Genomic DNA, 27,969 nt, shown 5'->3' with positions numbered 1-27,969 from the left:
GAGGAGGAAGATGTGGCCGGACCTGGGGGAAGCAGCCTTCAGGACAGTGTCAGGGAGCAGATGTCTCCACAGCAGATATGACAGGGACAGAGAAACAGGAACTAAGCCTGGGTGGTGCGGGTTCCTGTGTGAATGATCCAGCAGTGGCCATAAGGACCGAGAGCAGATGCCCCTCCCACCAGAGTCTAGATGACACCAAAAGCATGGCCCACTTTAGAGCACTTCTGGAGAGGAGACATAGGAGGTGGCGAGCTTGAAATTGGCAAGATATTAACCCAAAGGATATTGAAGGGGAAAAGGTAGGAAGAAAACAGAAGTGATTGGATTACCTGGAGGCACATTGAGTTTTCTGCTATATGCAGGAGTGGGCATTGGGTTAATTTCATTTATTGAGAAATGAAGTTCCATGATTCTGCCCCTAAGTTCCTAAAAAGAGTTTTACTATCTCTGTATTATGTGTGTCTAAATTGTAGAGTTAGAGCCACATTTAAAAAAGTGGCATATTCTATTGTGTGTGTGTGTGTGTGTGTATTTTTAAAAACAGATTGAAATCAAGCACCGTGGAGTTCAAAATATATTTTAAATGGGTTCTTTCCAGAATTACAGAATCACTGGGATGAATTCTGACCTTAATCTACTCAAAGGCTACCAAGCTGCTACTACGCAAATCCTTTCTGGAAGAAGGTAACTCCCTAGGCAAACGTGTAGGATTAGCTTGTCTGGCCCCTGCTGGGAAAGAGCTGCTTGGTTTATTGTGCATGCTCAGTGATGGGCTATTCCTGGGAAGCATCTGGAAAACCTTCATTGAAGGAATAAGTAGTAGCTCTAGGAATAGAGGAGTTGAGATTCGCGAATCTGGCTATTGTTGAATTGCGACATGTAAGATGTGTTGCTTCCACGTTTACTTTTATGGGGAAGCTGTAGCTTCGGTTCTGTCCAGTTCTGTTTCTCTTGGACCTGGGGCTAAATTGGGCAGGAAAAAGCACATGATCCATTTCATAATAGGATGTGAACATTGGGGAGCTGTTAATGCTGCTCAGAGGAGCCCCACTGTTCCCTACTGCCTCTCCCCACAGACCACCCTCTCGTGCTCTGCTCCTCTGCCCTTGTTTCGGATAAGCCTTCTTTGCTTTTGCCTCAAGTCGACCCTCCCTCTTGAGCTGCAGGTACCACCTCCTTTCCCCTACTCAGGACACATTCCAGTGGTTCCTCCTTCTCCCCAAGCGTCATCGACTTTTTACCTCTTTCCTGGCTTATTCTCAACAGCCTGAAAATGTGCTGTTATGTCTCCCTTCTTAAAAACAAAACAAGAGAAAAAAAATTTTCATGATCCCATTTCCCATGCCAGTGCCATTCTCATTTTTTGTCTTCCCCTTTTAGCAAAACTTGTCAAAAATGTTCTATACTGGTGTCTGTGATATAATTTTTTCTGAAACCTCTGAAGTTTCGGAAAGCTATTGAATATGATCTTAATCTCCCTCTGTGAATTTGGGTTATCATGTTGAACAGCCCAAAGATATCTTGAGGGTCTTTTGAGGGGATTTGTGTCCTATAAATTTGACCACAGACTCCTGTACTTTGTACAGTTTTTCTCCACAAATCTTCATCAGCTGCCACTTCACCCACCATTAGTTTGTTTTCCTCTCTAGGCTTAGTCCTCTAATTACCATTTCTAACTTTTTTTACTTGAACTGACTGTAGCTACAAATGAAGATGCTCAGACACAGTAAACTTGTGTGTAAAGAATGAGCAAATGCGCTGTGAACAAGGGCTTGAAAAGAACAAAATTTCTTTCCTCTTCTTTTGTCCTTCGATGGCTTTTAAGGATCAAAATTTTGGGGGTTCTAGAGTAAGTGATCATCAGTTGGGTGAGATGTTATTACAAACAGTTCTTAGGGCTTAGCATTCTGGCTTAATAAGCGTTCAGTAAGAATTTATTGAATGGATGCACCTATTTCCCAACACATAAAGTAGCCAAGGTTTTTGAATTCTCTATTTGTTCATTTCTAGCATATTTCTCAAATCATGACAAAACTGTTTTCTCGACTTTCCAACCGTCACATTTTATTCCTACTCCCTGGTACGGCAGCCGTCAGTTTTATTGATCACTCTAGTAGCGCAGCCAAGAAATAGAGATCCTAAATCAAGGGCAGTTGTATTTCTTAATAGTTCTTCCATTCAGCACCTTATTTCCATTCCTACTATCTCAACTGATTCCAGTTCATATCATATCATGTCCAGGTAGTAAATTTTTAGTGATTTCCTTTTGGTTACACCTTTAGCCTTACAGTCAAAGAGGTCCCAACTCACCATAACCTACTTTTTTAAACCCAGGAATCCATTACTTGAAACTTTTGCTGATTGGCTGTTCTTTCTTTCGTGTTTCTCAGCACTTACACTATGTGAGGCCTAGGCTAAGCACTTCACATGCCTTGCTTCATTTTATCCTCATAACAATCCCGTGAAATAATTATTAACAGCATCATGACTTTACAGTTTAGAAGGTAAGGCATAGAGGAGTTCGTTGAGGGGGGTCGCAGAACTGGTAAGTGACGGAACTGATTCAGGCTCAGGTCCGATCCACTTCAGAGCATGTGTTCTTAACACGGTGCCTCAACTCACTTCCCCATATTGACCTGCTGGTGAGCCCCTGAAAAATCATTCATATTTCAGCCTTCATTTTTTTGGCTTATGACCCTTCATGACCAACATCAGTTATACCTTCTGACCGACTTCCTCTTTGACTTCTATTCTGGGTGATCTGTCTCTCTTTTGGAATCTTTCCAGTGTAAGGATGAAATACTGCTTCGACAGGATATCTTATGTTTGTCACCCTGGAGGTTCTAAGATATTTCCTCACAAGGTCAAAGACAAATGTAATGCATCTAAGTAGACAATTTCCTGTTGTCTCTTGGCAAATGTATTAGAAATGGCAGCTTTATAAATTCAGACTCATTAGGATTTCCAGTGAAGACAATGACTTCTTCTAAATATGAAGGAAGGTTTCTCCTTCCTTCATATTTAGAGAATAAATAAAGAATTTAAAAAGGTGAAAATACAATTCTCATGATCGTTCCTCTCAGAGAAGTTTCCAGAAATAAACAATTGAATTGATGAATTCTCGTGGAGAACTTTCTATTTAAATGGCCAAGGTATGGGCAAGAGGAACCCAATAGAACAACGTGGACAAATATGCACCATTTATTCTGATATTTAGTATCAATTCTGATGTTCAGCAGAGTTATGTTTTATTCTTGGGTATGCCTCTAAATTGATGGGCAGGGCAGCCCGGGGGGCTCAGCGGTTTAGTGCTGCCTTCAGCCCAGGGCCAGATCCTGGAGACCCGGGATCAAGTCCCACATCCGGCTCCCTGCATGGAGCCTGCTTCTCCCTCTGCCTGTGTCTCTGCCTCTCTCTCTCTCTCTGTCTCTCATGAATAAACAAATAAAATTAAAAAAAATAAATTGATGGGCAAATTTGGGCAAGTCAATTCATCTTGCTGGATTTCAGGTTTCCTCACATGTCAAGAGAGGAGACAGTATAAGTGTGGGGTAATACTATTTGATTCTGGGTGGAAGATAAAATGTTAACAAAAAGTGTTTGAAAGTTCATTTTTCAAGGGAAAGTACTAGGAAGAGAAGATAAATGAGGAAAAATTGGGAAGAAACAGAATGAAGCTGAGAAATAGAGAATGGATACATTTAAATAGTGATTGGGAGGAGACAGGGGAATTTCTAGTTGCCTGCTCATTATCTCCTTCCCCCTTTCCTTTCATAATGGAATCCTTCTTCTTTTTTTTTTTTCTGGTGACAATGTGTTCTGTACTGGAAAATGAGACCAGCCTCAACAATAATGATACTCCTATTCCCCGTGTGCCCTGCTGCCTTGGCTGTTAGGCAGCCTATGTGACCAAATTCCTGCCAGTGGTATCTAAGAAGTAGAAGTCTTCTTGGGGAATTTCTGGAAGAGCTATTGCTTTCCTGATTAAAGGGGAAAGATGGAGTTTTGTGTCAGTCTTTCCTTTCTTCCTGCTTTGAACGTGGACTTAATTCTGGTGCTACAGTAGCCGTCTTGGCATACATTAGGAGATCAGCGTTTAACACAATAACAAATGCACAAAAGATGGTGGAGTGAAAGAGCGAGCTTAGGATCCTAAAGGTATGGCTGGACAAGGTGATCCAGTGCCAGCAAGCACTTACTTCTGGGTGGTGTTCATGTGAGAAGAATAAAGACTCACTTGTTTAAGCCACTGTTGCTTGGTCTTTTTCTTTGCAGCACTTAGAATGCATTTCTGAGACAGAGGGGATTGATGAAAATACTGATAGGGACTGCCTACCCCAGAGGGGGGTACAACCGTAAATGTATAGAGGTAAGGGAACCTAGGAAAATGAAAATCATTGCCGACAGGCGAAGGCCAAGTGTGGGTTTTGATTAATGCCTCAGAACTGACTTTGAAGGGCGCCTGGGTGGCCCAGTGGGTTAAGCATCTGCCTTGGGCTCAGGTCATGATCCCAGGATCCTGGGAGGGAGCCCTGCTTCTGGCTTTCTGCTCAGTGGAGAGCCTGCTTCTCTCTCTACCCCTCCCTCCTGCTCATGCTCTCTCTCTCTCAAATAAATAAATACAATCTTAAAAAAAAGGGAGAGAGAGTGAGAGAGAGAGAGAGAGAAATGACTTTGAAAGTTAATCGGGATAGATAAGTATGATGTTTTTGTTTGAAAATTGGTGGAAAACCATGAAAAGAACAAGTGTGATATGGGAGTTCTGTAAGCCCTATTTTAAAGATAAAATGATGTAATACGAGGAGACACTTTAACAGCGATGAGCCCATGGCAGGTAGCTTCCCTCTGGTATATTCTATGGTAACTTTTGTAACAGTCTTGTGTTTGCGAAAGGTATTATTTTAGGTATATATAAAAGTGTACCCTTGAATCAGACCAACCCAAACTGAGGAATGTTCTACAGAGCAACATTCTTCAAAACTCACGTCATTGTCTTCAGATTAAAGGAGACTACAGAGCTGTGGCTGCTGAATGCAAGGTGTGATCCTGGATTGGAGCCTGGATTAGAAAAAAAATATTTTCTTTCTATAAAGGTCACAGTTAAGATAATTGATGAAATATGAATATGGACTTTATGTTATATAGTCTGATTTTATCAATGTTAGATTTTTCTGAATTTAATCGTTGTATGAGGCTAAGGTAACGTAATTCTTAGAAGATACAGCCTGAAGTATTTGGTAGGAGTCAAGGCATCATGATGCCTGCAACTTACTCCTCAATCATTCAGCAGGAAAAACCTGCCTGTGTGTTTGATGAGAGATAGAAAGCAAGTGTGGGAAGATGTTAACAATGAGTGAATCCAGGCTAAAGGTATGGGGTGTTGGTTCACTACTTTTGTCATCTTTTTGTGCGTTTAAAATTCTTCGAAATGAAAATTTAAAAAGCTTGGTAAATATCTTAATCTTTTAAACTTCCTGTGGCTGAAAAGCTTCTTTGAGTTCCCAGCTTTAAAATTTTTTATTATTTGAAGACTCTTTAACCTCCCCTCTGCCTGCTATTTGGGCACGTACCCACATCATTTTTGAATAAATGTGAAATCACCTCGACACCATGTATCTGTGTGTCTGGGTGTGTGGGTGTGTGTCATGGATATAAGCATTAAGCTTTCTGAGTATTATGGGTGTGAGACACAAAACTTTGAATGCCAGACATAGGATTTACGAGGTATGTCATTCCATATCACCAGTGTTTGTGCCTTGGAGTCTGTGGTTTTCCCCCTCATCTTTAACCCAAAGGACAATTTCGAAGGCCTATTTATAGACTGAGAGTTGGACAAGGTTTAATGGGATGCGACATAGATGTCTCAAGGTACGCTCTGGGGATATTACCTCTGAGGGAGAAATACAATAAGCAGGACTCTGAATATCATTACAGGGCTCTTCCCGGCACCACTCACTGCTGACTGACTGCATGTCTGCAGGCTACAGGTTAAGTGACCACTGCTTCCTTTTCAGGATCCCCATGGTGGCTACAATTTGGTTAATAACATTTGTCATGGCCTTAATTTTAATGCTTTTCCATATAACCACTTACTATGCAGGAAGATCAAGGAGGCTTATTCAAATCTGAATACTGTATTTTCCCCCTTGTGCCTTCTCTCAGGCTTACCACAACCTCAGCCAACGGCAGTCCTCAAGACCTGCCCCCCACGGGGGTACTGCGTGTTCACGGCCTAGGCTAAGTGTGGCTGCGGCCGGGTGGGGAGAGTTCTTCTTGGAAGCTCCCAGTTGTGCCATTGTGGACTTTGTGCAGGTTTCATAACTTCTCAGTTTCGTCTTCTAGAACACGGGGATTAGTAAATCCCCCTTCCAGGCTTTTTGGTATGATTAGATGAAGCTAATGGATATGAAGGCGTCCCTCACTGCCCTTCACAGAAGTCACGTGAACTATGTGCGAATTTCCCGTCTTCCTGAATCCATTGTTTTTAATTTCCAGATTATTCCTATTGTAACTAACAACTTGGCTGAGAATATATTTAATAGGATCCATCCCATCCATTCAATCATCGATCCATGAAATTGTGAGCATCATGGGCTGAATGTTGGCTGAGATGCTAAGAGTCACAGGCAGCCCACTTTGAGGCTAAGACCCTCTGTGATACCAAGTAGATATCGCTTATCCCTTTCTATTCTTCTTGATATCTATCAAGAATTAGTTAAAACTCTCCTTAGTCTTTTGTAGGGCACCCCCGTCCTCAAACCTTTCATGATTGATTTCTAATGAACACAGTTCTCGAGGGGTGCTTTTCTGTGTCGGGGACTGCCCGACTGCCGATTCTGTCCATGTTGCCATCTCAAATTAAGCTGAAGCCTGTACTGGGAGATGGTTACTAATTCAGGTCACCAGGTTAAGCAGTGAGGAAGGATTCGTCTTCTCTTCTTTGGTCCTACTCTAGTAGGACTGCTGCCAGCTGGGCTCCATCTCAGTGGCTGCCTGCTGACCTGCCCACCTGTACCCGGCTCATTGGACCAATAAGTGGGTTGGACACTCATCTGGGCAGGTGAGGGAAAGCGTCATTCCTCCAGAACTGAATTATTAAGTAGAGGATCTGTGCTTTACAGGGACATTTTCCTATGTGTTCTTCTCTCTTTTTAAAGAAAATTCTGTTAGCTTCTCTTGGATCCTTACAATTCCTTTTGCCTTCTCTCACCTTTTAGGATTCTCTTTCTCAGGGCACCTGGGTGACTCAGTTGGTTAAGCATCTGCCTTTGGCTCAGGTCATGATGCCAGGACCCTGGGGTCAAGCCTGCATTAGGCTCCCTGCTTGGTGGGGAGTCTGCTCCTCCCTCTCCCTCTCCCTCTGTCTGCTGCTCCCCCTGCTTGTGCGCGCTCTCTGTGTGTCAAATAAATAAATAAAATCTTAAAAAAAATGGATTCTCTTTCTCTTTTCCCCTCACCTCTCAGCTGTGATCCTTTAGCAAGGGCTGGTGACTTTCTCTTCACAGCTACCCTGAATGTGCCAATGTCTCCTCATCTCGGTTTCTTTCTTTCCTTATAGGGTCCGCCACTGTCTTTTCTTTGCTACAGTTATTTCTCACTTGGATTTCCTGCTTCTCTTTTAACCTGTTCTGCATACAGCAGCCAGAGGGGTCTTTCAAAAATAAATCACATCACAAAAATATCCTCTTTCAAAATTTATAATGTCATCCCATTGTTCTTAGGATAAAAATCCGAACTCTCTACCCTCCCCTTTGACCTTACATGAGCGAGCCATCTCTATTGGTTTCTTTCCATTTTTCCTGCTTCACTCAATTTCAGGCATTTTGACTGTCCTCTGGAAGGGTTGTTTGTTCCTACTTTGGAGTCTTTGAATTAGCTCTTCTAGCAACCTGGATGCCTGGATTGTTCTTCCTCTGGCTCATGGCTGACTATTGCTCATTATTCAGGTTTCAGCATAAATATCCCTGCCTTACTGAAACTGGGATCATTCTGTCTTAAGTCCACATTCCTTGCTAGTTTCTATCCTATTACATTGTTGTTTTGTTTTGTTTTCCCTCCTTCTTCTTCACAACACTTATTACTATCAGAAACATTTTATTTATTAGTTTATCTTTTTGTTTTTTAATATCGCCCCCAGAATGCAAATTCCCGTAGGCAGGGTATCCTTCTTGTTTTGTCCACCATGGACTTTTGATGCCTGTACTGATGCTAGGCATATTGTAGGAACTCAAAAAAATATTAGGGGCTCCTGGGTGGCTCAGTTAGTTAAGCATCTTCCTTTGGCTCAGGTCATGATTCTGGGGTCCTGGGAGCCCTGCATCCTGCTCCCTGCTTGCGGGGAGCCTGCTTCTCCTTTTCCTGCTCCCTGTGTTTATGCTGTCAAATAAATGAATAAAATCTTTAAAAAATATATATTAGCCAAAACAAAGGGAGAATGAATAATTATCTATGTATATGGAACATTTGGAATAGTGTTTTAAAATTGTGGTGCTGTGAGGATCTCTGTGGCCTTTCTTTCAGACTCTGGCTTCAGCTGGTTAGGACTCAATTTCTATTAATATCCCCCCAAATATATCCTGGGCCTGATTCTAGTGTAGCCACCAAATCTTTGTTTCCTCAAAGGACATTAGCCCTTTTACCAGACTTACAGCAATTCTAGGGATCATAGTTTTTGTTTATGGAACACTAGACAAATGAAACTTAGTTGGTTTGCATTGTTGTTGTTGTTTTTGGCAAAGAGAGGAAAGGATGGAAGGAATAGAAAATTAAGGGAACAAAGAGATGCAAAGAGAAATATTTGGAATTAGGACTAGCTCTTCAGTATCGCTAGTGGTGTATTTACCACAGCTATAGTCTGTCATCAAATGATAGTAAAAATCCAAAAGACAGGTTGAGGTTGGATTTTAGATTTAGAATCTAGAATACACATCTGCATTAATCAAGTGAACAAAAATCCAAATCATAAATTGACAAATTGGCATGGAATTTATACTTTCTAGGAAAACAATAAACAAAACTTTGTGCATTCTATATGTGTGGCCTCCTTTCAGCTCACCACCGTAAACCCTTTGTAGTACACTGATAGTCTAACTCCAGAATGTATATGGTCTTCTGACTGCGTTATTTTTAAGAGTTAATATAGCTTCCAAATATGCATTTAGTTTATACCAGAAAGTAATTTATCCAATGAAAGGATTTGTCCAGCTGAAAGCGAATCTCTTGTATTCTCATAAATGTATTGAAACTTTTTTTAGTTTTCTGTGACTAGTGGTTATAACATTTCTGGTCACAGCAGCTGTTAGTAATGGCTTTTACAGAATGTTTACAATATTTGCAAAAGGAGCCCATTTTTAGTTACGTGTCCCTCTTAGCACCATGATCTAACTAGTTGAGCTAACCGGCCAACTCACTCACGTATCTCCTTTGTTCGGTGCTTGTAGAAATAATACTTGCAGAAATAATATAATATACTCTTATTTTGAAGATGTTCTGGGCAAGCTACTTTTGTAAATAGCATGGATCTGCTATTTTTAGGGAGACTAGAAATGTGCTGAGGGTTGAGGCCATCTCTGATGCATGATTAGTAATGTGCCCTAAACTTTCAGCACCATTTCATCCCATTCTTACTGTGACCTTCATCAAGGAAACTCCAAGAAATTAAGTAATGTCTATACACTTGTGCTTAAAGCTTACCACGAGTAGTGCTATTTTTTTTTTAGAGATTTTATTTATTTATTCATGAGAGACATAGAGAGAGGGAGAGACATAGGCAGAGGGAGAAGCAGGCTCCCAGTGAGGCACCTGATGTGGGACTCGATCGCAGGACCCTGGGATCAAACCCGGAGCCAAAGGCTGACCCAACCACTGAGCCACCCAGGTGACCCTCAAGTAGTACTATTGATTAAAACATGAACATATTAAAACAAAGAATAAAATTTTATCTTATAGATATTATGCCTTTGCCCTATGAGCACAGTATTTTACATTATTCACATCTATACTGTTTTTCCACTATTGTGAGGTTACTAAGTATTGTGAGTTGCTGAGTAAAAACCCTTAAGTTTGTTTACTGACACTTTCTCAGTAACAGCTTTGTGTTGCAAAGTTACTTATTGATTAAGGAGCAGAGATTGTACTTCTAGATAGTACCTTCCATTTGATTCAAATAATCAGGTTGTCCACCTATTGTCTATTATTGTATGCACATTTGTTAGCAACGTTTCCTATTATGTTTTATCTTTTGCCTTATTCTCAGATTGGATCCAAAAGCATCATGCAATTAAAGAAAACAGAAAATAACACAAGAGAAATAGGAATCATGTAAATTCAGGCATAGAGTAGATCAAAAGACTCTTCCGGAAATTAGAAGTAGGGAGAATTGCTGGATGTTTATGGAGTGCAGTGTCAAAAAAAGCCAGTCACATTGCATTCTGGATAGTAGACTAAAACTTTGTCTTGTATTCAACACATATTTTGTGTATTTCATAGGTCCTAGCCAGGGAGAAAATATGTTAAAAATGTATTAAGGTCCTATGAAAACTGTAAAAACCAGCATAGCCTCTACTTCTTGTTCATAGCCTCTACTTCTCTAGTGACTTGAGTTCAGCAGATACTTCCTTTAGGAATTGTTTTCAGCATCTCACATTCTAGACTGTTTTTGGTAAGTTATCAGAGTAATTTCTCGAACAAGAAATCTCTATATTATTCTGTACAGAACTTCTACTGCAGTCAGTTAGGTACTATAGCCCAAAGTCCATTCTTGAGTGTGGCTTACAAAGACTTCATAATCTAGTTCTAATCATCCTTTCTAACTTTATCTCCAAGATTTTGCTTCAGCCTTATCCTTAAACCATCCCAACTTCTCATTATTTCCTAATCCTTCCATGCCCTTTCCTGTCTCTGTGGCCTTGCCCACACTCTAGAAGTGCCTTCTTTTCCCCTAGGAAACAGTAAGTGGCAGATCTGAATTGAGTTCAACTTGATTGATGAGTCTGCTCATCTGTAATTGGGAGTAAAAATATTTGTTCTATAAAAAATGAGAGATAATATCCAGTAATTATGTATCATGATTTTGATGTTTGTATGAGTGGAAAGAACTCAGACTTAGGTATCAGATAAACTTGAGTTCAAATTCTAAATCAAGCACTTAAGACCAGTGATCTTAGCAAATTCCTAAATCTGAGACAGTCCCTCATGTGGAGAGGTGAGAACACATCTCCCCTCCAGGGTTTATGTGAGTATTTAATTAGACAATACCTTTGAGTGTTTATCTTCAGCCCGACCTTCAATAATGTAACTGACTCTAATACAACTTCAGCAAGGTAAATAATTCCTGTCAACGATCAGAATATGGTAACTTTGGTCTAGCACATTTTGTGTATCTAACTACATAGAATATAGCACATTGTAATATATATTAAACATTTGCAGCAGTTTGCCCAGAATAAGTTTAAAAGTAGTGTATGTTCCTGGGAACTGACTGGAGAAGAGCATTTGTGATAGCACAGCTTCTGGTAGATGAGCGCATAATGTCAGACTACCCTTTGTTCCTACCTAATGTTGATCACAAACTCTATTGCTTCACATATTCTGTTTGAAAAAATTTGTGGAAGAAAGTTAATAGGTAAACACAATGATTTGGGATTTTACACAATTCATATAACACTTTTATATTATGGTGTTTTCATCCATAATACTGTGATTGGTGTCGTTTAGAACAGGAAAAGAAAGCATATGGTAGAATGTAGGGAAAAGGGATTAAAAATAAAAATTATGCAAAGCATAGGTGTAAGTGGAATAAGAGGAACCAATTTGGGCAACAGACTGAAAGAATAGGAGGAAATCGTACTATAGGACTATGGACTATAGGATTATAGTCGTGATATTTGGGTTAGGATCCAGGTAGAATGGGTACATTTTCATGTAACTTAAAAAACAAGCAAATAACCAAATGAACATATCCCTTTGATAAAGTGAATAACTCTATCCACCATTATTTAAGTTGTGAATATTATGATTTTCCTTTAGAATTTTCTCAAAAGTGAGAATAGACATGTATATTCACTTGTATCCATTTATTATTATTGGGAAATCCAGATAAATATTTGATATTAAATATTTTGTCAATTCTCAAAAGTTCCCATTTTACCAAAATATGGCTTATAATTAGTTTTCAAATTACTATGGCTTTGTGTGTATAATTCCTGCCTACTGAATGCTTCATGCTTTGATTGCATATCCAAATATTCCTCTTTCTTAGTTACTCATTTTTTACCCTTCTGCCACTAATATAGGATGTTGGGTTGTACTTTATTGCTCAAGGAAGGTAGAGCACAGAAGGGCTTTTCTGGAATAGTCAAATTCTTGCCTGAGTTTCAAAGCTTAAAAGTCATGGCTTTCAACTGCAAAAACCAGATACTTGAGGCAGCATATTTTTTCTTTTTATTTATTTTTTGTCTATCATCTTGGTTTTGACTATCAAGCTCAAATATTGAAGGGCTCAGAGCACTGAGTGTTTCCCCAACCTACAGTGGTGGGTAAGCATGGGTGATACCCTCAAAGCAATTTTCTTGAACTCAGTGGGAACAAAATGTGTGGTTGAAGCACCCTGTGAACTTGGAATCTAAAACTCCTTTAGGGAAGAGGGGAGGTAGAAATCACTGACAGAGCCTGGGGGATTGACCAAACAGGTGATTCTTGCCCCAAATCCTAATGCACAGCTCAAGGGAAGGGCAAGTCTCTCGCAGAAGCCATATGCCCTGTATGATGCGAGGGGACTGGGGACCTGTGGCAGAGAGGTTAGCTAGAGCAGAAGCTGAGTCAGCCTGAAATCTCCCTGGGCTCCTGACAGGTGAAGGACATTTGAGACTTTCCTCTCCTGAGAAGGCTGGCTATGAGCAGATGGTCAATGCAGAGAGGCGTTGTTGCCAGGTGAGAAGCATGTGGATTATCTGGCCCTGGTAGCTGGAGAACATGGAAGTGTTTGAATGCTTGGTGATGCTGATGCCAACATCCGACAGAGGAGCTGAACCTCACATGGAGCTGGTAGTTACTGTAGATGTACATCTCTCCACCTGCCCACCACTACCATGTCTCAGAAGCTGTCTCTGAACCTACATGCTACTGGGCAGAAGGCGTAAATGGGTGGGCGGAATGGGTAAGCATTCTTAAGGGATTCAGATTGTATTTTGAGGGGATCCTTGGGTGGCTCAGCGGTTTAACACCTGCCTTTGGCCCAGGGCATGATCCTAGGGTTCTGGGATGGAGTCCCACATCGGGCTTCCCGTATGGAGCCTGCTTCTCCCTCTGCTTGTGTCTTTGCCTCTCTCTCCATGTCTCTCATAAATAAATAAAATCTTTTTTTAAAAAAGATTGTATTTTATTTATTTTATTTTTTTTAAAGATTGATTTATTTATTCATGAGAGACATGGAGAGAGGCAAAGGCACAGGCAGAGGGAGAAGCAGGCTCCCCATAGGGAGCCCAATGTGAGACTCAATCCTGGATCCTGGGATCACACCCTGAGCTGAAGGCAGATGCTCAACTGCTGAGCCACCCGGACATCCCAAGATTGTATTTTAAAGATAAATTTGCTGATTTTTAAACAAAGCTACTTTGAATTAGCAAATTTAAACATCTGTCCTTTTTTTGTAGGAGTCATAAACTCTGAGTTTAGTCACAGAAATAAAATTTCACCTTTGCACATCTGAGATCAGTGGCCTAAAAATGAAAATTTGTATATTATATCCTATATCTGGTTTTGATACACTTAATATTAATGATGGTATGAAACTATTACTCTGTGTGTATTTGTGTGTGTGTGTGTGTGTGTAAAGTTTACACCTTTCCCTGCATGCACCCTTACATTTCATGACCAATAATGTTGGCATTGCCTTTTAACCTCCTTCTTTGAGCCCCTCCCCTCCCCTCTACTTCCTCAGAGGGAAAAAAAACCCATCAGAAACTGAGAAATGAATCTTCCTGAAAAAAGTTGTCAGAATAGAAAACAAATTTTGTGCCCAAGGAGACTGTGTGGCAGAGGAGCATGTTGTATCAGGAGTGCATGAGGAGTGAGGGCTGAGTGGTGGGGGAAAGGAGGCAGGAGGGAGTCCATGTGGTCCTGCATCAAAGAGAGAAATCTGGGGAAGAGAGTCAAAAGTTCTTGGCGATTGAAGAGAGATAGAGAAGAGAGTGCATGGCACTCCAAGGAGACTCATGTAGATCATGTACAACGGATGATTCTTTAAAGCTTTTCAGAGGCATGAATGAAGGTGAATGCCCTTGTTCTACATGAGTTTCATTAAGTGTGAACCCATTCTGAGACCGGATCACATATAATAGCTTTATAAAGGTTACACTGACACCATCACCAACACATACATGTCTCAGCTTGTTCCTTATCCGGCCTCCTCATCACAGACTGCCGGGAGATTTCACTGAATTCTTAATCTCTTAGAGCTTACCCTCCATCTGCAAACACTATTTCTTTTTATTGCAGATGATGTTGCATCATTCTTCCTCTGATTCCTCCATAACACACTGCCTCGTTGACTTTCGTGCTTCTTGATCAGTACCGCATTCACCCCTTAGTTACCTATTCAGGTATTCATTAGCTGTACCACAGGCAAAATGTCAAGGGGATTTAATCATGACAAAATGTTTGGCCTTGACCTATCTGTTCGCATCTTAAGTTAATAATTCTAGTCTGTGTCTGTTAGTATCTACCTTATAAGACCGACATCAAGCTGTCATAGATTGTGAACTCCTAAAGGGAAGGGAATAAGTCTATTTAATTTCCTTGTGCAGCTCCTCCTAGGTAATGACTGTAATGGACCATGAGAATAATATTGAACCTGCTATATATTACCAGTGTAGAAACTTTGAAAGAGATGCCTGAGAGCCAGCAGCGCTGCAAAAAGATTTGTATAGATTTTTTCCCATTAAAATGGATTTGATGGACAAATGATTTGCTACATTATTTCAGGTCAACATGGGGGATGAAGGCTCAGTTGCCAAAAGTTATTGAATTTCAACAAACAACAACAATCTCTCTTTCCAGGGAGCATAAACTGTTGGGCAGTGAGCTCTCGAGATCAGGGGTGAGGGCTGCAGGCAGAAGGGGAGAAACACAAATCTAAATCTAACTTAGCTCAACTAGCCACCTCTCTTGATTTTAACACAAAGAGGGAGGTTAAGTGGAGGTTAAGAGAATCTAACAGAAAGCCTGACTGATGACGTCTTCTTGTCTAAGTTGGAAATGCGTGAGAAAGTAGAAACATTTATAAACCATGGCGCAGTTTTGCAGTTTCCAACAGATCAGCCACAACTAGGAAAGTAAAAATGGCATATTTTTTTGACCATTGAAACATTTCTAGCCTGCTCTGGGAAAAGCCTATTAAAATACCAAAAGGCTGAGGGCAAGCAGGGTGAGGAGAGAAGAGGCTGAAAAGGGAAGACAAGGATCAGAGGTTTTGGGGGTGAATGTGATGGCAGTGCCAGTTGTGTTCTGTCTCAGAAGCTCAAAACACCTGGAGAATTTACTTATTTTCACTAACTTATACCTGCGCCAAGGAACCTGGGTAACAGCTTTCAAAACAGCTTTATGTGGTAGCTTATATGATGCTCTTGGTAGATCCAGGAACGTACATTGATGAATTCTGTTCAAAATTTGTCAGTTCATGTCCATCAGCATGTTGCATTCTCCAACATTTCAATTTCAAATCTATAAAGTAAGATTTATTTAAATGGCTCCACCTACAGGAACCTTCAGGGTGATGATTCCCTTACACTGTGAGGATCAGATGTTGGAATCATCTTACTGAATGTTGCAAAAATTAGCCAAAATGTCCATGAATGCAGGTAGCTATAAAACGGGTGCATATATAATGTGTAGAAAGTGTGTTTAGTAGGGAACCATCCTCTATGAACATCCTAACTCATGAGGAGGGGGTCTCAAGGATAAGAGGTGAGTAGAAATAAGAATTCTGGTTGCAAGATTGGGGGCCGAGAGGCGAGAGTGTCTCTTGGTGTGTGTTATTTGTCAAGAGGTATGGTGAGGCTGAGGAATAGAGGTGATGGATAGGGTGAAAAGGGGAGAAATCGGGTGGTGGTGAGGGGGAGGAGGAATTGGTTGATTAGAATTGGAAATCAAATATCTGGACCTCTTGGAGGCCAGGTAAGGAAACGCCAGGTAAGGAAACGATTCCTCTTGGCACTGAGCAGACTGTAGGTAGGAGAGATGAAAAGGAGGAGAAACTGAGCACTGAGCAGGATCAAAGCCTGAAGGAGGTGGGAAGGTGGCCAGGGAGACGCATTCAATCTTCCCATGCCCGCTTCATCTCAATGCAAAGACTATCTCAACCAACAGGATAAAGAGGAAATCAGACTGGCATGTGGCAGATAGCTTACTACCAGCATGGGATTGATTTGCTACTAAATCACGAGTTCTTAATGCCTTTGGGTAGCTTCACACAACAGTGAAGACGCATTGCATTGCTTCTCTAAGTGTCCCTTCAATCTCCGTGAAGTTGGAAAACATGTTGCTCCATCTCAGGAAATTGTGTGTTCTGAGGTAGTGTGTGGAGGAAAAGAGCAAGCCAGGGTGATGTTTTCAACAAGAACATGGTCTCGACTGTATCTCCTCTCTATGACACCAGCCTCAGCACAAGCAGAAAGACAAGGCACGGTATTTTTTTTGGGAGGGGAGAGGTGATGGGAGAGGTTAAGCATATAGGTATTTGGTGCCCAAGCTATTTGGGCGTACCTAGTGAAAAGAAGGGATCTTTCCGGAAACTAGAAGTGTCAGGAAGATTCTGATAGTCTGCAAATGACTCCTGAGATGTTGACAAAGAGTTTTCCACTGTAGCTTCACTGGACACCAGTATAGCAATCCTCAGCCTCCTGTTTCCTATGGCACATAAAGGCTCTCTCCCATCGAAGAGGGATGGCCCCAAGGGCCAGATTCAGTGTCTGCAGGGCATGTGATGGAAAGGGCTGTATCTTTAAAGATGGTTTAGTTGTGGGGCGCCCGCGTGGTTCAGTTAGTTAAGTGTCTGACTCTTGGTTTCAGTTCAGATTATGATCTCAGGTTCAAGATCCAGCCCTGTGTTGGGCTCTGCTCTCAACAGGGAGTCTGCTTGTCTTCCTTTCCCTATGCCCTTCTCCCCACTTGTGTGCTGTCTCTCTCTCTTTCTTTCTCTAAAATCAATAAATAAATCTTTAAAGACAATTTAGATGTCTGAGGAATAGCACAGGAGCATAGACTGGAGAGGGAATACAGATACTGAAGACGTCCACTGGATCTTAATCTACTCTGAGATTTATGAAAGCCCCTTTCATTAAAGTTCCTCTGGGCCTGATGCAAGCATGGACTTGGAGAGGCATGATCAGACCCTACTCTCCCTGCCCATTGTCTACCTGGTTGTGAGAATGATTGAAAATGTTTATCTACGAGGCAGGTGTGTGAATAATGATTATGCTAAGCTTAATGTATTGGCAAAGTCTTAATCTTTGAGGCGAGGATTTTGGTGGATAATGCATTTATTTTAATAACCTCAAGGTAGGTTCTATTTTAAGATGATGTTTAACCCTTCTGATATTTCCTGCCCTTCTTGCTTTACATATGAAAGTTGGAGGCCCATCTTTAAGAGCGAGTGAAGAATAATACAACAGACAACAAAAGGGAACACAGCTCTATGACCTCAGTTGCTTCCTAGGTAAAAAATGAGGGTGTTGTACTCCATAAGCTTTGATTTTCCCTTGAACTCAAGAGCCTAATTCTATGAAACTTAAATAAAAAAAGTATCTGAGAGACGTAAGATGAAACCACCTAACTAAGTAGCAAAACACTGGAGACTCAGATGCTGGAAAAAGGAAAAAAAAAACCATTACTTTTATTTAAATGTATAGTTAAGAGTTCAGAAAAATGATGATCAGGCGACAGTGGCATAATTAGATGTTTTAATCAATGAATTAGAGCATGTCATTGTTTAAGTGCATATTCAATCCTCTAACAAAAACAAAACAAAAGTATTTTAACTCTTAGCTGCCTTTTAAGAAGGGTGAATCTTACTGTTAAAGAGTATTATCAGATTATCTGCTGTCCCTTTTTGTAGCTAATCATATGCGTGATGTTTGGTTCAACTGAGCACCTTGACTAAAAGGTGGACCTGGAGTTGAGTTTGGAGAGAGGGACTCAGGCCAGAGAACTGTGTAGTTCTTCACTATGGAATGAGAACTTGAGTGCCAAGGCTAATATGGGCGGAGGGGTCGACGAAGACGTTGAGGAGTAATGGTGGGGAGAGAGCATGCAGAGAGGAGCTGGTATAGCTGCCAGAAGCAAGGGCTCCACATGGTCTAGAGCAGCAAGTGCAAAAGCCCCAAGAGTCCTTCTCACGAAGGATAATTCTCAGAGGTTTTTTTGTGAGTACCGATTATTTAAAAAAAGATATATTTGTTATTATGGAAGATTTAAGAAATAAAGTGACCCCACTTAATTCAGGTAATATTGAAATAATTATGAAATGAATCAATTTGGCAAAAAAAAAATCGAATGGCCAAATTATGATAAAATACAACTGTTTGACAGGAAAATGTCAATTTCTTTCTTCTTTTAAAAGATTTTATTTATGTATTTAAGAGAGAGCAGAGCAAAAGAGAGAAAGAGAGCACAAGCAGGGGGAGCAGCAGAGGTAGAGGGAGAAGCAGGCTCCCCCCTGAGCAGGGAGACCAATGGAGGGCTTGATCCTAGGAGCCTAGGATCATAAACTGAGCCCAACGCGATGCTTAAGTGAGTGAGCCCCTCAGGCACCCCTCTTTCTTTTTTTAGAGAGAAAGATAAAGTGTGCATGGGAGGAGGGAGGTAGTGAATGGGTAGAGAAGAGGGAAGGAGAGAGAATCTTAAGCAGGCTCCATGGCCAGCATGGAGCCCGACATGGGGCTTGATCTCACAATCCTGAGATCATGACTTGAGCTGAAATCAAGAGTCAGCTGCTTAACTAACTGAGCCACCCAGGTGCCCCAGGAAAATCTCAATTTCTAACAAGTAACAGAACAGAAGAACTCACTTTATATTATCCTTTTTTTCCCCTTAGCTTGAGTTTTAGCATCGTTGTGATAGACAATAAAACCTCAATTTGAAATATTCATGACTTGCTGGCCCCTGTTTTTTTTTTTTTTTTTTTAAGTCCTTTTTCTTTATTTTTTGGTCCTTTTCCTGTTATGAAACAAAACATCTAAACAACTCAGTACACTAGCAGCCTGGTTTCCAAAGTTAAATTGTGTGCCCTTAAACCAATCTAATGGCAAACATACCCAGAACATACCCAGGAGGAGGGAGAGGTAGGCTACCATAGGAATCGGGCAAGAAATGTGCAGAAATGTGGAGTTTGGTGGCCATTTATTCAGGAATTACTCTATCAGGCATATATATATATATCTCATTTAATCCTCCCATAGTCCTGGGAGATGTTAACACCATTTTGTGGATAAAGAAACTGAGGCATGGAGAACTTGCTTAAGGCTACACAGCTGATAAGAGTCTGGAAGGATTAAAATCAAGGACCTTGCCTAGTAAGTTTGTCCTCTTAGCCACCACATTGCAGGCTCCTTTTAGAAAAGGTGCAATCACGCTAGGACTATCAACCTGCTCAGTATCATATGCCAGGATCTTTTTGTTGCAGCTGGTGGATATTGTGAAACATTCAAGGAGATGCTGGACAATCATTAGTGTGGTACAAGTCAAAAAGCCAAAGGTTAAACCAGTTTCTCCCGGTGTCTTCCTCAGAACAACACCTTTTCCATGACTACACTGAACCAACCAACCAACCAACCAACCAACCCACCCAAACTAGAGTGGTAGTTCCAAAATTAAATGGAAAAATACTGAAAAACTCTACCTCCCTCACCTCTGAGATTGGCTGGCCCCTGTTTATCTCCAAAGAAGGATAAAGCTTTTGGTTGTTCTGATCAGGGTGATGGGTGAAAGTGCAAAATTGAAGAGGATGGGAAAGTATCAGATCCCTGTGTACAAGACAAGACCCAGAGCTACTGGGGTTGTGGATAATGGGGAGAGAACATACCCAGGAGGAGGGAGAGGTAGGCTACCATAGGAATCGGGCAAGTATTTATTGGTACTTTCTATGTGTATAGTTCTGGGTCAAGTGCTGAGAACACTTGCTTTTTCTAAGCAAAAATCCTCAGGTCAATACAGGTTGAGTTTAATATTCTATACCTTCAAATTATTTACATGTGAATCCTAATTCTTCAGTTGGTGCACACTGAAAGATGTACCTGAGCAGATGGCATCAGCTCATAGGAGGTGATCCATAAATACTAGACATGAATTTCTTGAACTTCCCTGGGATGGGGAGGGCCTTACCCCAAGTTGTACACGCTTTGTTTTTATTTGGATTTACCTGTTCGTGACCTTGGGCCAGTCAATAGTTCTTTATTGCTTGATCTCTACAATGGAGAAATGTCTACCTTGCCTCAAGGCCAGTGGGCTAGATCAGAGGATCTGTTAAGGACCCTTTTAATTCTAAGATTTTATACTTAGAGAAAATATTAGAACTGACTCATGTTTTACTAACATAGGCTTTTCAAGGAGATTGGCTTGGAATGAAATCTCTTTTGCCACAATTACTAGGGAATGATGCCAGGCATGCTACTTAATATTTCTCATTTTCTGTTTCCTCTTTTGCAAAATGAGAATCTCTTGTAGGGTTTTTATAGGGATAAAATCAGATAATGTTTATAAAGCACTTAGTACATAATTCGTGGTCTGTGGAAAGCTTTCAATAAATGGTAAATATAACAACTACAACTATAACCACAATCATAGTGCTTGAAATCAAAATGGTATAAATGCTTATAGTTTTTCAGACAAAACAAAACAAAAAACTGAACCTAAATAGAACACCCAGTTCCAAGCACATTTCAGTTTAACAAGTTTGCCTAATGTGTGAAATTATGTTTGCAAAACTATTTAGTTCACAAATGTAGTGCTTTGTTTCCCTTTTTACAGATGATGATATATTCGCACAGACTTGTTAATTTTCTTTCTATTTGAAACTTAAAAATATGATTCCAAATTCAAAGAAAGAACAATTCGAAATTATTAGTAACCTTCAAAAATATAGGGTGCAATAATGGATGTGTCTGTAGTCTATGTATTGGAAAGTTTATTCTCTCTTCTTTTGGAGGTGGGTAAATAGATCAGCATTCTTTTTTTTTCATATAGTAATTGTCTGTTCTGGGAAAATCTCTTGCTTTCTCCTTCTTAATGGTCAGAGAAAAATTATTAGAAGATCTGCCTGTTGTAAGACCTAAGGAAAACCTCAGATGGTCTTCTAAGAAGTATCCATTTGGAATCTAAAAGTAAGGACTTTCCCAGCTGGATCAGTTCTTGGCAAAATACTGAAGTGGATCAAGTTTATGTTTGGGCCTCTTCTGTTTGCTATTTCCTCATTTGTTCCCTGTCTATCCAAAGTGTAAAATAAAAAGATTGTTTTTGTTTAATGATACTGTTTAAGTAATGAGTAAAGCATTTACTGATAAGGACTTAAGATACAATTCTTCTTGGAGATTGTTCTTTAACTTTTAATTTTGAAATATTATAGACTCACAAGAAGTTGTAAAAACAATACAGAGAGTCCTCTATATACCTTACCAAGCTTCCCTTAACAGTAAACTCTTACATAACCATGGTACATTATCGAAACTAATAAATCAACAGTGGCACAATATAGCTATCTAGACTATAGACAGAGGAATTTATAAGGAATTAGAAATTCTCAAAAGTGAAAGAAAACCTTTTCCAAATCTTCATGTTGCCTCTGTATGTGTGCATCTAGATTTTTGCCCTTGTCTCACTGTTTGGTAATCCTAGGTAACTTTGTCTTCTCCACTCTACCCCTCAGAGCAGGGATCATGCTGAAGTCACCCCTTAGTCTAATGCTAATTAAGGTAACTGGCATTTGATAAGTATTTTTGGTTAAAAAGGTAACTAATAATTGCTTAAGTCTTTATACACATTATCTCTCAGAATGTTCACGGTCTAGGGGAAAGAGTACAGACTTTAAAAGCATTCAAATCTTGAGCCTTACTATTATTTATTAGCTTGAGTCTTGTGACAAGGTACTGAATGTCCTTGGGTCTTGCCTTCCTCACGTGCTTCATTTTATCTACATAATAGAGTTGTTGTAAAGATCCAAGGAGGTAATTTAATGTAATAAAGAAGCAAACATAAGGGCTTTGGGATGTGACTATGGTAAAAATTTTTATTGCCATTTTGCAAACTAAGGGTGAATGATTTTATTGTCATTTTACAAGCTCAAGAGGGTAAGTCCTACAACCAGTACATGGTGGTACTGAGAAGCACCTTAGGCCAGAAGTCTTCTAGGAGATCCCATTGCCTTTCCCAGGCAACAGGAGAGTGGATTACAAAATAAACAAACACCCTAACCACCACAGATAGTTATAAAGATTTAAGATTTTGTCCTTATATGGTTGTTGACTTCTTTTGATCTGTGAATAGGAAACCCTCTCTTGGTAAAGCTGGACCATGAGATAAAGTAAGAGGTGAATTATGGGTGTGGGTTGCTATTTTGGAGGTTCCTGCTAAATGCCCTTTCCCCCCACCCCCCACTCAGTTGACACCCTGTAGCCAGGAATCCTGCTTGCCAAATTCTGCATCAGATGTTTATGCCTTCATCCTTTGCAGATGGCATGGAAGGATGAGACCTTGAAACCTTTAGGTAGTCACACTACATTGTCAAAAAATATTTTTTTAAATTACAAGATAACTTAAATTTTAAAAAAATTGGAGTGTTTTGACATCATCATCATCATCATCATCATCTACTTTTTCTTCTCTGTCCATGAAAATAATTATTTGAACAAAAGATAGTATGTAAACAGGGATTTTTTCCTTTTCTTTTCTTCTTCTTCTTCTTTTTATTTTTTTTCTAAACTGAATTGGCTGGAAACACAGCAGCTAGAGTTGCTTTTCAACCTGCCCTGAATACCTCTTACATATCCTTGAATTCCTCATATTAGAATTCCATATTCTGTTAGAATGCCTAATTTGAAAGTATACCGTTGGCTTATTTAATTTATTCATTTTATTGAAATGTAGTAGGAGATGGTAAAATGTTATTGATTTATGAAGGTTTTGGCTACAAGTGTTAAAAACTCTGGTAGCTTAAATGCTTGGATTATAATGAGAAACATTCCATTTTTAGTGGTGGTTTGCAATTTGGCTTTTGGACCTCTAGTTAAGAAAATGGGTAATGGGACTTAAATGTAAGAATTGAAACCATGAAACTTCTGAGAGAAAACATAGGAACAAAGCTCTTTGGTATGGATTTTGGTAATGATTTTTTGGATATGGTACCTGAAGCAAAGCAACACACTAAAAAATAAACAAGTAGTAGGACTATACCGAACAGCAAAGAAAACCATCAGCAAAGTTAAAAGAAAATATACAGAATGGGAAAAAGATTTGCAAATCATATATCTGATAAGGGGTTAATATCCAAAACATAACAAGAACTCATACAGCTTAATAGCAAGAAACCAAATAACCCAATCAAAAAATGGGCAAAGGACCTGCAGAGATATTTCTCCAAAAAAGATATAAGCAGGGCCAATAGGTACATGAAAAAATGCTCAACATCACTAGTCATACACTAGGAAAATGTGAATCAAAACCACAATGAGATACCAACTCATACCTTGTAGAATGGATATTGTTAAAAGGGCAAGAGAAAAGAAAACTGGCATGGATGTGGAGCAAAGGGAATCCTTGCATGCTGTTGGTGGACTTGCAAATTGGCATAGCCACTATGGAAGGATCCTCAAAAATTAAAAATAGCACTACCATATGATCCAGCAACTGCACTTCTGTGAATATATCCAAAGGTAATGAAAAACCCTAACTCATTAAGATACGCACCCCAGTATTCATAGCAGCATTATATACAACAGCCAAGGCATGTAAACAAGCTACATGTCCATCAGTGGATGAGGGAATAAAGAAGTAGTGGCACACACACACACACACACACACACACTCTCACAGGGGAATATTATTTAGTGATAAAAAACGAGAAAATTCTACCGTTTGTGACACATGGAAGGACCTTGAAGGCATTATACTAAATGAAATAACTCAGAGAAAGACAAATATTGTATGATCTCACTGATATGTGGAATCTTCAAAAAAAAAAAAAAAAAAAAGAAAATTCTCAAAATAAACTCGTGGAAAAAGAGATAAAACTTGTGGTTACTGGAAATAATGGGAGGTGGAGGGTGGGGGAAGCGAAGGATGGTGGTCCAAAGGTACAACCTTCCAGTTATAAGAGAAATAAGTGCTAGGGATGTCATATCCAATATGATGATGGCAGCCCCCACTGCTGTGTGATGTATAGGACAGTTGTTAAGAGAGTAAATTCTATGAGTTCTCATCACAAGGAAACAATTTTCCCCCCTTTATTCTTTTCTCTTTTCTATTGTATCTATATAAGAAGATGTTTAACTGAACCTATTGTGTAATCATTTCACAATATATGTAAATCAAACCGTCATTCTGTTTGACTTCAATTTCTACAGTGATGTATGTCAATTAATTCAGTGAAACTAGAATGAAAAATGAAATATCAGTTATCAAGATTAGAGACAGAGAAAGCTAGGAGCTAGAGTGTTTCTCCAGGATTCTGAATTGTTTCCTCGGTTTTGATGCTGTCTCTCCCATTTGACCATTAAAGCAAAGCATATTGGAGGTCAAGAGAGGAAAGGGAAAAAAAAATCACTTTCATGCAGGACATGACATCAGAACTGGGAGAGTTAGGATCAAAATTTACTTGGAGACATTCTCAATAGAGTATCTTCGTGAAAACCGACTTCTGCAGACTTTTAAGAGATGGAGGAATGTAAACATGCATGTGAATTCTAAATTTGTTAAAGCTTATTCATTTCCAGCATCCTAAGGTATTAAAGATACTCAGAAAGTTTTCTTTCTTGATTTGCTGTGACTTTCTCATCATTTATTACCTAGGAAATGCAAACATTTTATTTCTACTTACTATAATTTAAATAGAGTTTAATGCAGAGTGACTCTCCCTTGATTAATTTTTTTTCTCAAAAATATATCAGAGAGAGAGAGAGTAAAAATAGTCATTATAACATAAGTAAAAATGCCCATTTGGGCTCCTGGTTTATGCTTTTCATTGCTTTGTGCTTTTCCTTGTTTTTCTTTCAGAAAACAGAGAGAGATCTTATTAAATAAAAAAGGAGTTTTATGAATGCATGTCTCAGTGAGAAGGCACACCTATGATATCAAATCACAAAGACTGCGACCACGAAGCATTGAAATTACACATAAACTGGAATAAATGTAAAGACTTTCCCAGAATATTTCAATGGGCATCTAACTTGAACACGATCTCTTTTAAAGACTGCTTCTCTTGAAATATTATCAACCTATTTATAAAATATCTGTTGCTTAAACAAATTGGTTGTTCTGAAACATAGGTTTGTATGTCATGCTAATCTTGTTTAACTACTGACTCTGCCCATATATTCCAGTTTCTAATATAAATACCAGAAATGACTTAAGAATAAATCTGAAGTGAGATTACAGTTCTATCAGAAAAAAAACACATTTTTATATTAAAAGCATAAATGTAAGTAATAAACATTTGTAATTGTGGTTAGCTCATACAACATTATTAAGGTATATAAAATTAAATGCTGAGCATACTTACAATATTTACCCAAAATTAAGATGTAGAAGAAGACAGGACCAGATGTCATTTCCTTCTTTCTGAGCAACTGATTAATAAAAGTGAGTACAATTTGGTCTTGGTTTCTGAGTCGCACACAGCTCACGGTGGTTGTGTGCTATTTCTGTCTGCAGTCTTAGCAGCTACAAAGCAGTCCTCCCTCCTTCCTCTCTCATTTCCTCTCCCTCTCTTTCCATTCCCTTTTCTTTCCTTTCTTCCTTTCTGTTTCTCAGAATCTCTCCTCCCACCCTCCTCCTTGAAGTCTGAATATCCTTCTTTACACCCCCCTCTACATCCCCCCTCCAACTGCAAACACACCCCCCCCAGCGCGAACACAGACAAAGCTAAGCAGTGAGCAAAAGTTTCAGACAGAGAACATACAAGCGCTTCTTGTTGACTCTAAACATCTTTTTCCTATGTCCTGCAACAGCCTACAAATGAGGGTGTGTGTGAACTGACAAACGTCTGAGCTGATCAAAGTCACACTACTAGAAAGAAACTGAGCTAGAAATATATTACAGACGAAAAGTATTTTTTTTCCCCTCAATGACTTGGGACTAGAAAAAGAAAGAGAACTGCACAGGGCAAAATGCCTTTGTGGAATGAACTATAAGGCAGGAATTAAAATGTAACTATAGCAATCTATTGTGATCTGAGTTTAGGCATTTGAATGGTAGGATATTGTGTAAAGAAAAATACAAAGGAATAAAAAAATCTTAAATTTTCTTGAGCTCGTGAGTTTTACTCCCGTGGAGACCACGATAGGTCACTGGTTGTGGAGTAAAGCCTTCCTGGGTTTGAATTATAGTCTGATTCAAACGGTAGTTGTACAGGTGCTTGCTCTTGGCCGAGCTTTGGTTTTCTAGGGGAAAATACTTGTCCAGCAGGGTGGCTGCGATGATCAGCCCAGGGCATACTGAATGTCTGGCATAGGTGCTAGTGTGTAATGGGTGGTTACCAAAAGGCAGCCATTCATGTGATGAGGACTTTTATCAGTGGGGAAAAAAAAAAACCATGGAAATGTAAAGAACATGCCCATGCAAAGCTTTTTCTTTTAACTAGGCTATATCATTCTTATTTTGCAGCTTGATAATTTATTGCTAAAACAAGTAGGTAGCACCTCGCCAGGAGAAATTGGCTTGTGAGGTTAATGCCTCCTAATCACTCGACATGGAGAACCTATTGAAATTACACATCTCTGTTATCATCAACTTCAACATAAGAAGCCTGTTTCTAAATTGTGGCTGAAAGGGTATGTTAACACTACTTTTCTTTTTTCCTGTAGAGGTAATTAATACCATGAAAGGAGAAATGAGGTATGGGAATCTATAAAAGTCCTTTATTTGTCAGTAGAGTTATTTAATGAAGATATTGTTATTTTAGTAGAAATGTTTATGGTTAACTGAATTTGAACACTCACGTAATGCTCATTAAGTGTTCTTTAAGTGTTTATTCTTTATAGTAATACTTGAAATGTTTTAAGTGGTTAATGATTTTTTTATTTATTTTAGAAATAGTGTTTCCTAGAAGGATGCTGAGGGACATAACAAGGGCAATATCTGAAGGGGAACCCATGGGAATCTTCTCAACAGTTAAAGCCAAGGAACTTGCTTTGAGAATTGTCCAGCATAAAGTAAGCTCCTGACACTGAGTTTTCAAAGTAATCCTGTTGTTATTTTGTTAGCTTTGAGCATGTTGCCTGAGCTGATTATTGCAGGTGTATACAATTAATGGGTTAATAGCCAGGAAGTACTCTTTAACAATATTTACATGCATTGTATTTTTAATCTCAAATTATCCATGCCAAACTTCAAAATAATTTCTCATTGCACTGAGACTATGTTAGATTTGCTAAAATAAATATTTCTCTGAAGGATCAATTTTAGACTTCTTCTTCTTTTTTTAAAGAATATCACTTTTTTTTTTCTCATTTTAAGCCAAGACAGTGAATCCAGACTATTAGTCTCATATAGATATATTGATGGAAAAAACCCGGAAGTGAACGTAGTGTATCTCGGCCATACATTGAAACAGGCAGTATTGGTATTTTGGGCCAGAAAATTCTTTGTTGAGAGGTGCTGTCCTTTGCATTGTAGAATATTTAGCAGCATCCCTGGCCTCTACCCACTAGATGTCAATAGCACTCCCTAGTTGAGACCATTAAAAAAGTCTCTAGACTGAAGCAAATG

General features: G+C 39.4%; 1 protein-coding gene and 1 long non-coding RNA gene across 5 annotated transcripts in view; one reads left to right on the top strand and one right to left on the bottom strand.

Annotated features, from left to right (window-relative positions):
• RXFP1 (relaxin family peptide receptor 1) overlaps nucleotides 1-26,040 on the bottom strand; it is a 94,722-nt gene extending 68,682 nt beyond the window's left edge. For all 4 annotated transcript variants that reach the window (XM_038559107.1, XM_038559108.1, XM_038559110.1 and 1 more), the window contains exon 1: nucleotides 25,763-26,040. In XM_038559107.1, the coding sequence (XP_038415035.1) occupies nucleotides 25,763-25,811 (49 nt within the window). In that variant the 5' untranslated portion in view covers nucleotides 25,812-26,040. The remainder of the gene's footprint in view (nucleotides 1-25,762) is intronic.
• Nucleotides 173-27,611, top strand: LOC119869360. Its single transcript, XR_005370941.1, has 4 exons — nucleotides 173-299; nucleotides 599-684; nucleotides 26,866-27,032; nucleotides 27,292-27,611. It is a non-coding gene; the product is annotated as an uncharacterized LOC119869360 (long non-coding RNA).
• The last annotated feature ends 358 nt before the right edge of the window (nucleotides 27,612-27,969 follow it).

Source organism: Canis lupus, chromosome 15 (genome assembly GCF_011100685.1).
Source record: "Canis lupus familiaris isolate Mischka breed German Shepherd chromosome 15, alternate assembly UU_Cfam_GSD_1.0, whole genome shotgun sequence".
Taxonomy (NCBI): Eukaryota; Metazoa; Chordata; class Mammalia; order Carnivora; family Canidae; genus Canis; species Canis lupus.
This window is presented reverse-complemented; position numbering and strand designations above follow the sequence as displayed.